We start from the raw sequence: 10,000 nt of genomic DNA, 5'->3' as shown, positions 1-10,000 counted from the left end.
TATGGGAAACCTGTAATCTTTCTATATGCCAAATTTCCTGTCCAAAGCTTTTGAAGAAGCTGAGATACCCAAAATACCCCCCATATGACCGCAAGCGTCCCCTGAAAGCCATGATTCAGTATTTCACCATTCATGAAGTTTAGATCGGAAACAATAAATACAAACAATCCTGCATCTACACGTACTTATTGTTTGATAAGGTTGGGTTTTTTTAAGTCCAATATCGACGCTGATGGTTTAAAATGTTTTGAATAGAGTGTCTTGAAAATAGTGGGATATAGTTGAAAATAATATATATATATTGTGTGTGTGTGTGTATCTATTTGTGTGTGTGCGCGCGCGCGTGTGTGTGTGTGTGTGTGTGTGTGTGTGTGCCTGGGTGTGCGTCCGTGCGTGTGCTGCTTTGTTGGAGAGGCTTGCACTGACGACTGTAGGCCAATTGCGCACACAAACAAACAAACAAAAAACAAACAAACAAAACAAAAACAAACAAATAAATTAAACCACACTCTAATACTCTGATGTCAAGTTCAAGTTGAGTTTATTAATAATACATTTTTGCATGTCACGGGAAACGACGGAGTACCAAAAGAAATACTTTACAACATCGTTTTTTTCTTGTAAACACCAGACAAAACGACTCATCAGTGATTCAAAACATCTTTCTACTTTTGCTTTCACACAACAAAACGCTGACCTTTCTCATATCAAGCAGTCAACACGAACACCAGGCATTAAACAACCAATCAAGAGATCCGAAACAAAACACAGAAATGACGAGCATTGTGACAATGTCGGTGATTGGACAATCAACGCAGACCCTCGACTAATGGCAAGGCGGCTTCGTCACATTGTTTGGAACAAACATGGCCAACAGTATATACCAACAATATACAGACTGATTGTTCTTCTCATTCTGTGATAAGATTACGAGTATGTGAATGCCCCTGACTATCAGTCTGTCTGGTTAAGACACACATTTGATTAGTTTCGCTACATAGCTGGAGTTCAGTATGCGCTTTGCCTGTAACTAAGGACAATAAGTGTGGTTTTTGTAATTTCCATCACATTTCTACACTAAATCCTATTCTGTTTTCTCACGTTTTTGTTTGTGTGTGCGTACAAAGGTTTAGGAGGGGGTTCGGGTAGGGTTCTGCATACGAGTGTGTATGCAAGTGAGACCGTGAAATATTTCACATAGGCCGGGATACAAAAATCAACGTTCGATTGTTCTTTTCAACCAAAGGTTATGTGCTTCTGACACACTTGACATTGCTGATCATAGCCCAGCTGACTACACAGCACAAACTCTGTCACATCTGAAAAACAAAAACAAGAAACACACAACATAGTTCATGACATAATATCTTAACCATTAAGCTCCTTACGGCAAATAAGAATTGGCTGTGCTGAGAATATCAGCCCTTCTGTTTTCTTTATCATCAATAGATTTGAAATATTGCAAAAAAAAAAAAACAAAAAAAATAAAAAAAAACGGATAAAAAATACTTCAAAACAACACACAAAAAATACATAAAAGGCCATACCGGCAAATCATACTGTAGAATGAACAGCTTGTGCCCTTCCCAGCGTTGTCAAGTTTACTACCTAATCGCCAGAGCAAGACAGCACAGATAGTACATCTTAGATTGTATTAGTTTTATTTTCTGTCATTAGCTTCTCTGCAGACAAACAGATTCAATGACGGGTTCAGTTCCAACGACATAACAAGGCACCATGGTGACAAAACACAGGGACACACCACAAGCAAAGGGGGAGAAGCGAGCAAGTGACACTCAACGAAAAACAACTGTCAACAAACATTGCGAGGCGCGCTTTTGGCAAGAGGAAAACACACAATCGGAAGGGAAATAACATCAGTTGACAATCAAAGACAAACGAATTTAAACATCTAACACAAGTGCAAGGACTCGAGATTGTTCAGATTCGCATCGATCGCCGTTGTACCAGAACCGAATGCCGCCCCCACCCTCCCATAGTTTCACACGAAAACAGCAGTGTACAAGTACGGAGGATTGCAGGCTTTGTGGTTCCGTTTAGTATTGATCTCTTTAAAATAATAATAAAAACAAACTTTGATTTAACATTTCCTGTCATCCGGGAACACAAATTACACAATTCCAGTGATGATAGTGACAATGTCGACGATGATCATGATGGTTGTGTGTGTGTGTGAATGAAGGAACACTGACAGCATACTGTTAAAAGAAACACTAAAACGCATTTCCTTCATCCTTACTGCATTCGTTGACAACGTGTTTGGCTTCAGTGCTAAGCTACACAGGTAGTTCTTGCAGACAGGACAAGATGGGCAAGGTAAAGACAGGGAGGGAGGGAGGGAGGGAAAGACAGAAGGAGAGAGGGATGGAGGATGGAAAGAAGGGAAATGTTCACAAGCTGTTTGTGGGGATGAAAAAAAAAAATGCCTTTAACGATATCGTTATTTTACCCAAATATACATCAGTCTGAAATTTTTTTTTAAATGTTCCTTACTCTCCTCATCCCCACGTCATTAAACAAAACATCAATCATAAAATGAACCAGCGACTGTACAAAGCAACAAGCATTCAACTGTCCACACACACACACACAATAATGACACACTCTCTATCCTACTGATGCCAAGTACAGTTGTATCCAAAACGACACACACAAGGTGTGGGCGGAGGAAGGCCACTGATAGACATGCTGACACTCCAGATGTGACGAAAACGAAAAGGGCAAAACCACGCATTGTGCTCACTTCAACTGACAGTGCTGACAACCGAACTGACACAACCAAACCCAACCAAATATTTCTTTCTGCTCGCTGTCTCTACATTAAAAAAAGAAAAAAAAAGGATTTCTTAAATGCTGAATCGACAAAGGCGCTTTTGCTGAAGCTTTCCAAAGTTCATCCATGTTTTAGCCCTTTATCAGGTTCTAGTTTCTGTATGGATGTGTAAGCGGACTCGTTGTTTTCAGAGAACAAACAGCGTGCATTTTGGACATCCACGAAAGTTGTAGAAGCACAACGTTGAGAAGTGATCGTTCTCTTGTCAACAGAGAACCCCATCTGATCGGTCAGTGTCGGAATGGCCCAGCCATAGTCGCTAAAAAGAAATGCTGTATTCTGTCTTCATCCACCTCTTCAATGTCAGAACCTTCTGTTCTTAACATTTAGGCTAAATGACGTCAGCAGGGGTAAAACTCTGCCGTTGCCGTTCGTTGGGAGAGAGTTCAGGGCGCAGATTTCTTGCGACACGCATTAAGAGCGACTGGGCCTTCACCAAACATGAGGAGGAAGTGTCGCCGGTCAGGCCTGTGGTCTACCAGCTAAGTGCCCCGAGAGACAATCCAGAGGAGCATCTACAACGCACACTTCCACGCCCAGTACACTTGATGATGAAAAAACCTGATTCCACAAAGAAGTGAGGAGAGATGTGAATATTTATAACTGGGTCTTAAAATGGCACAGGGCATATAAAAGCTTGCACACACATTGTACTTGTTTTTTTTCTCCTGCGTTCCAGAAACGAGAGTATTTCGCGTCTGCTTGGACATAGTTTGAGGTAGATACATAAGATCTGACTTGTTTTACATACCAGTACAAAAATAGCAACGAATAAGGAAAAAAAACAACAAACAGAATGAAAACCAGGTCACAAAATGGACACCGGCTTGCATCAGAGCACTGTGAAGAGAAGGGTCGATGGCTCTGAACACACACACACACACACACACACACAAATGTATGATATACACAAGTCAGACGAAAACAAACAAACCCCACGAACAGGAAAAAGATGTTTGTGACAACAATAACCTCTGTTCCCGCTGGCTGGATTTCACTGTTCTTGACATCAGCAACAGAAGCAACAAACTATAAACTGAAATCACTTTCCTTTTTTTCAAATAATATTTTTAAAATAAATTTAAAAAACACAAAAAAAACACGTACGTTTGGTAAGGGTGTGTGAATGGGACAGATCTGACGATGATCATGTCACACAATGTCCTGTTTGGCGCGCGCTCGTGTGTGTGTGTGTGTGTGTGTGTGTGTGTGTGTGTGTGAGTGTGTGTGTATGCACATGCAATTCAAATTGTGTGGCCACTGTGCTCTGTCAAAAGTATACCTGTCGGAAAAAAAAAATGGCGCTTCTTGCAGGACTAGTGCAAACTGAGCCGACCCCCAGCGACCACTGTCAACAAAATACAGAGTGACAGCTTTGATCTCAGTGCATCATGAACCAAACGGCAGAAGGCAGAGAGGGTGTGGTGGGCTGCCGACATTTCGGCCAGCTTTGTGAACCTGTTCCATCCAGCAGAAAATGACATACACCCTAGTCACTTCAATACATAGCAGTATACACAGATTGTGCGGATATGTCTCTAGAACAGTACAGTACACAACTGGTAATCTAGGCATCAATTCAGTGTGGTCAACACCTTTGTTCAGGACTTTCAACATACTCAACAGACTACAGTTTGTTAATTAAGTACAGAAAACTGGATTTTTAAGAGCTCTTCCTCAAACAGAACTCGTGGAATATTCTTCCTTTTGCTGTCTGCGTTGCACGTTGCACACAGCACGTTTCAACGAAACACAAAGCTTTCAAATAATGGTTTTTCAGTTTTAAATAAAGTATTAAAATAGTAACCATGTGTCATTTATTTTGTTTGTTATCGTCTGGTGCAAAGAGTACCGAGTTCAATATTGCGTAACATATTGCAAGAATGCCTCTAAAAAAATGTCTCACAACAAAATCAAGCTAAAGGGCTGAAGGAAGTATTTTAAGTATCATTTAAAAAAAAAAAAAAAAAAAAAAAAAAAAAAAGAGAAAAAAAAAAAGACAAAATGTGTCGACGACAAGGACAGCATTCCACAGTCGTTCCTGTCTTTTGAACTGAAAATAATTCCAAGTGCTTGAAAGCAGGAGAGAGAAACTACACGAATGAATGAGGCGAAGAGTAACAACTCTGAAACGCCTGGCATCACAATCAGCACTGTTTTTGGACACAGTCCTCCGTGTTTCACGTGCACAGTTTTATTTATTCACTGTCTCAGTCCAGGGAAGCACACAATGATGTCAAGACATCAAGCCGTCACTTTGCTGAGGTTCCAATGGCATTCTTCGTCCAGCACAGACAGACGGGGATGGGATACAGGTGGGTGTGGGGGGGTGGGGGGGTGGGGGTGTAAGGAATAGGATTCCTGTCTGTTCAGTCTGTTCTGCAAGGTTTTCGGTTTTTTCTTTCTCAATATATTTTACACAGCTCGTTTTTAAGTCAAGCCAACGTGCTTACAAAACACTTCGTTGTCGCTAATTCTTTCTTTCTCAATTACCTGCGAACTGCAACCATACACGCGTCACTCATCCAGTACAAATCACAAATCACACAGACACTCATGCGCGCGTACACACACACACACACACACACACACACACACTCACAAACACACACGCACACCTACACCAATGCCATGGTTTTCAAAGAAGACTTGGAGAGTCCATCACGCCATATAGTCAGTCAGTGTATTGCAACAAGTCACCAGTGCTCAGGACACTGCTTTCCGACATCACAGTTCCTCCCCGAGGAAGCAAAGGGTGGGGGCTGGGGGCTGGGGGGTGGGCGTACAGCAGCCAGTTTCCATCCGGTCTGTGTGTGACCACGCCACAGTCCTCACACGTAAGAGATGTCCGTAAAGGGGTTAATGGCCTCCTGGCCGGACACATTCCCGCCACCCTTGGAGCGGCCACGTGACCACCTGGCGCCGTCCTCCCCTTCAGGGGGGCCCTCCCCCCCGGCACTCTGGGGGCCGCCCTTTTTGGCCGAGGACGGGGGCCGGGAGGTGGAGGACCCGCTGCTGGCGTTGCTGCTGCTGCTGGAGGAGCTCAGGCGGCTGGGGTCCTGCAGGCGCCAGAAGGGAGGGGGGTTCTGGTAGGGAGGGGGCCCCGCGCGGGAGCCGGAGGAGGCGTGACTGCTGCTGCTGCTGCTGCTCCCACCCCGGGAAGGATTCCGCGATGAGGACTGTTCACCACCAGCAGAGCTGGCGTCCTGGGTGTAGATCTTGGCCAGGCTCTTCACGCTCCAGCCCAGTCTGGGCTTGCTGTCCCTGGAGGGAGCCGCCTGTGCAGAGGTGTCCGAGGAAGGCACCGCGCGACCGCTGCTTCGATCCGTGGAGTCGACTGTGGCCGCTCTGGACAGCGTGGGACGTGGTGACTCAGACCTGGGGGGTCTGGTGCCTGGCCTGCCTCCCTGCTGCCCCGCCCCGCTGTCTGCCCGTGACGCTCTAGGAGCCACGCACTCCGGGCCGGGGGAGGGGGCACGGGGCGAAGAGGAGGCAGGGGAAGCAATACTCCCGCCGCTCCGCGGAGAGTCCTCAGGGCGGTACAAACAGGACGCCGTCAGCACGGAGTGGCGGGAGGGGCCGGGCCCTGACCCGTTCCGTCGCTGGAAGACCGCTGTGTCCGACGTCTTCCTCACCGGGGCCGGACCCTGGCCCTGTTCACCGCTGAAGGAGCCCGCCACGGGCCTCCTGACCCCGGGGCCCTCACTGTCCCTGACCTCTGACGTCACCGGGGGACTCCGGCCCCCCATCTTGTTCAACCGGTCTGCCGAGTCACTGAAACTGCGATGTAAACTGCTGGAGGAAGAGGGGATGTCTAACATACTCCGGGGCCGGGCGTCTTTTGCCACGTTAGTCCTGTTGGCAGTGGCCCTCAGCTGAACCTGGACCTCACTGACGTGCACAGTCCTTTGCCGAGTCCTGTCCGGAGTCCTGTTCTCACTCACACCACCTTCTGTCTTGGCACAGGGTTCGCTGTCCGCATCACTGTTCAGCGCAGTGGAGGAGGCAGACCGCGCGGTCTTCGTTGTCTGCCCGCTGCTGCCCGTCCCCGCGCTCTGTTGCTGCTCGTAGCGCTGCAGAGACTCCAGGTAGATCTGCCGAGGGTCTTTACCTCCCGCTCTCTGACGCTGCCACTTGACCGCTGATTTCTCCGCCAACGACGCCGCACTGGGATCGGGCGACACACTACGGGCGTGGTCCCTTGCCGGGCCACTGACGGGCCTCGTCGTTCCGGGGTCACTGACTTTCCGGGCAGCGTGTGGCCGCTGTGGGGACGCTGCCTGCTCCTGGTGATCCTGCTGGTACTTCAGCATGGAGTTTTCAAACAGGGACTTGGCCTTCCTGCTGGCTGCCATCTGGGCTTGAGCTTCCGCGTCCAAGGGAATCTCCTGCTTCAGGATCAGGCTTCTCTGCACGGCCTCTGCGTACTCCGGGGGTCTGCTGGGCCGTGTCTGATCCCCCGACAGCGTGATGCTGGAACTTCCCGAGGAGGAGGAGGAGGAGCGGGCGGAGGGGGAGGTGGAGAGGGTGAGTGAGGACAGGGAACTTTTCCCGGTACTGGAGGCGGAGGACACAGAGGACGCCGAGGAATGAGAGGAGGCGTTGGAGTGGATGGACTCTTCCCGGCGGATGATTGTCAGCTTGGGTTTGACAGGGATGTACTCTGTGTCGTTGATGGCGTCCTCCATGCTCTGCGCGGCATTGAAGCCTTGGGCACCCTCCGCACTGTCGGCACCGTCAGGACCTCCAGAGGACTGACTCTCGGTGTCCACGTCTTCCTCCTTGTCGCCGTCCTCCCGTGCAGAGCTGAAGCCTGCTCTCTGCACCTGAGCCACGATGTCACTGTCGTGACTGGCCCTCACAGGGGCAGGGTCCTTCCCACTCCGTGGGGACCTCAAACTCTGCAGCAGCACCCTAGGGGGCGGGGACACCTTGGCGAGGTTGTGGGAGTACCTGGACATCTGCTTGATGGGCAGACTGACCTGCCCCGGGCCGTGGGCGATCTCCAGGGGCAGCACGTCCGCTGAAGCGCTGGGCGAGGATCTGGGCGTGGCCTCGTCAGGCCCCACTTCGTCCAGCCTCTCCTCAGACTTGGAGGAGCAGTGGGTGACGTGGATCCGGGGGGAGGGCCCTGGGCTGACGTCCTCCGCCTCCCGGGAACGCCCGTGCCAGGGCAACGAGTAGGAGGAGGGGGAGGAGGAGGCGGCCTGGAAAGTCAGGTCACCCCCAGGAGCACCACTGGACAGGTCCTGGAACACCAACACCACAAGGACACGTGTCACAGGGGCCTGCAGGCGTTTACTGCACGACATGATGCGGTACAGTACGGTGCGATATATATATTTACTTATACGGTTGGAAATTGTGTGTGCATCCAATGGCTTACCACTGACGCCCTCAGTCAAGTCCGAACAGGAAAAGGTTTGGAGTGCAAAGAAGTCAGCGGACAGCAGGGTTGTTACTTACGTCTGTATGTGTACAAGTAAAAGACAAACACACACACACACACACGCATGCACATCTACTCCCATCCAAACACACACACACACAATGAGATAGACGAGCAGACAGACTGACAGACTGACAAACACGCAAGGGCTGGAAGATACCTGAGACAGACAAAGAGCGAAAATGTGCCGTGTGGAGGGGTTGTCTAGTGTTCACAGGTTCCAATCCCGTATGGGGACCGGGATTTCTTACTGCCCTCTCCACTCGACCTTGACTGGTGGTCTCGGAGCTAGTCTTTCGGATGAGTCGATAAACCGAGATCCCGTGTGCTATGATAAGGATTCAGCGCACGTAAGAGAATCTACGGCAACAAAAAAAAAAAAGGGTTGACCCTTGCAAAATTCTGTTTAAAAAGTCACTTTCACTGTACAGAAAAAAAGCCCACTAGAGACAGAAAAAAAAGGGTGGCGCTGCTCTGTGGCGATGGACTCTCACTAGCCGGGGAGAGCAGGTTGAATTTCACACAGAGAAATCTGATCCGACAATAAAAAGAGACTCACCACAAGAAGACATAATACAATATAATATCACACCATAACAAGACACAATACACTATACTACAGCACAATAGCATGCACACGTCGCATACACTACAAAGGACACACACACACACGGTCAGGAAAGGAAAACGAACTCATCCACACCCACCTGGCTGTCCAGCTCAGACGCCGGAGACTGGGGCGGGGACTGGAGCTCCTCCTCGGGGTCCTCCTCCTGACCCACCAGAGGCAGATGCGGGGCCATCCCCCTGCGCCCCAACCCCTCCCCTTCCCTCTCCGCCACTGACACGGGGGTGAAGGTCACCCCGCGGGCCGCCAGGTCCAGTGCGGGCAGCCAGGGCGGCAGTCGGTCCGCGTAGTCCGTGTCGGGGGTCTGGGGGGCCGAGGTCACCGAGCTGTCCCTGGAGACCGCCCCCTGGGAGGAGTCCGAGATGACGCTGTCCCGGGAGCTGTACGAGTACTTGGACTGCGGGGAGTGTGGCGGGGTGCTGTCCACGCCAGACGACTGCCGGAACACCACAGGCACGCCCCCGGCCAGGGAGCTCTCCGAGCACTTGCGAGACAGGCTCTCCTCAGCGTCCAGGATCAGGTGGGCCCCGCTGGCCGACTTGCGGAGGACCCCGATGTCCCCGGGCGGGCGGGGATACTGGCGGAGCTCCTCCTCCACGCCGCCCAGGTCCCCGTAGTCCGCGTCGCCCGCTGCGGAGAAGGAGGGCAGGGTGCGCGCGGAGCGGAGCGAGTCCAGAGTGGTGCTGCTGCTGGACGGGGACAGGGAGTCCTCCCCAACGTGGTCCAGCAGGCGGGAGGACGACAGGCTGCTGTGCAGGGTGTGCCGCTTGTCCCGACCCCTCCCCGGGCCCCCTTCCACCTCTCTCAACCCGGACCCGAAGTCCACACGCCCCGCGTGACCCTGACCCTGACCTTGACCCTGATCGCCACCTTGACGCTTGCCTCGCTGCTTTCTGGGCGGGGGGACGGGGTTGTTGTGCGGGGGGAAGAGGTCCAAGGGGTGTGGGTGGTACGAGTCCAGATCCTGGTGGTCCTCGCGGTCGGCGAAATGCATGGCGGAACCACCACCACCACCACCACCACCACCACGGGGGTGGCAGGCGCGGAAGGCCGAACGCGGGTGGTGGGG

At 50.9% G+C, this 10,000-nt stretch overlaps 1 protein-coding gene across 6 annotated transcripts in view; it reads right to left on the bottom strand.

Moving 5' to 3' along the window:
• Positions 1 to 524: 524 nt before the first annotated feature.
• Positions 525 to 10,000, bottom strand: part of LOC143297570 (uncharacterized) — a 363,335-nt gene continuing 353,859 nt past the window's right edge. For all 6 annotated transcript variants that reach the window (XM_076609950.1, XM_076609952.1, XM_076609951.1 and 3 more), the window contains 2 exons: positions 9,011 to 10,000; positions 525 to 8,103 (listed from right to left, as the gene is read on the bottom strand). The exon at positions 9,011 to 10,000 is cut by the window's right edge and continues 299 nt beyond it. In XM_076609950.1, the coding sequence (XP_076466065.1) occupies positions 5,686 to 8,103; positions 9,011 to 10,000 (3,408 nt within the window). In that variant the 3' untranslated portion in view covers positions 525 to 5,685. The remainder of the gene's footprint in view (positions 8,104 to 9,010) is intronic.

Source organism: Babylonia areolata, chromosome 23 (genome assembly GCF_041734735.1).
Source record: "Babylonia areolata isolate BAREFJ2019XMU chromosome 23, ASM4173473v1, whole genome shotgun sequence".
In the NCBI taxonomy this organism is placed as follows: Eukaryota; Metazoa; Mollusca; class Gastropoda; order Neogastropoda; family Buccinidae; genus Babylonia; species Babylonia areolata.
Note: the sequence above shows the minus strand (reverse complement) of the source record. Positions and strands in the feature narration are given on the sequence as shown.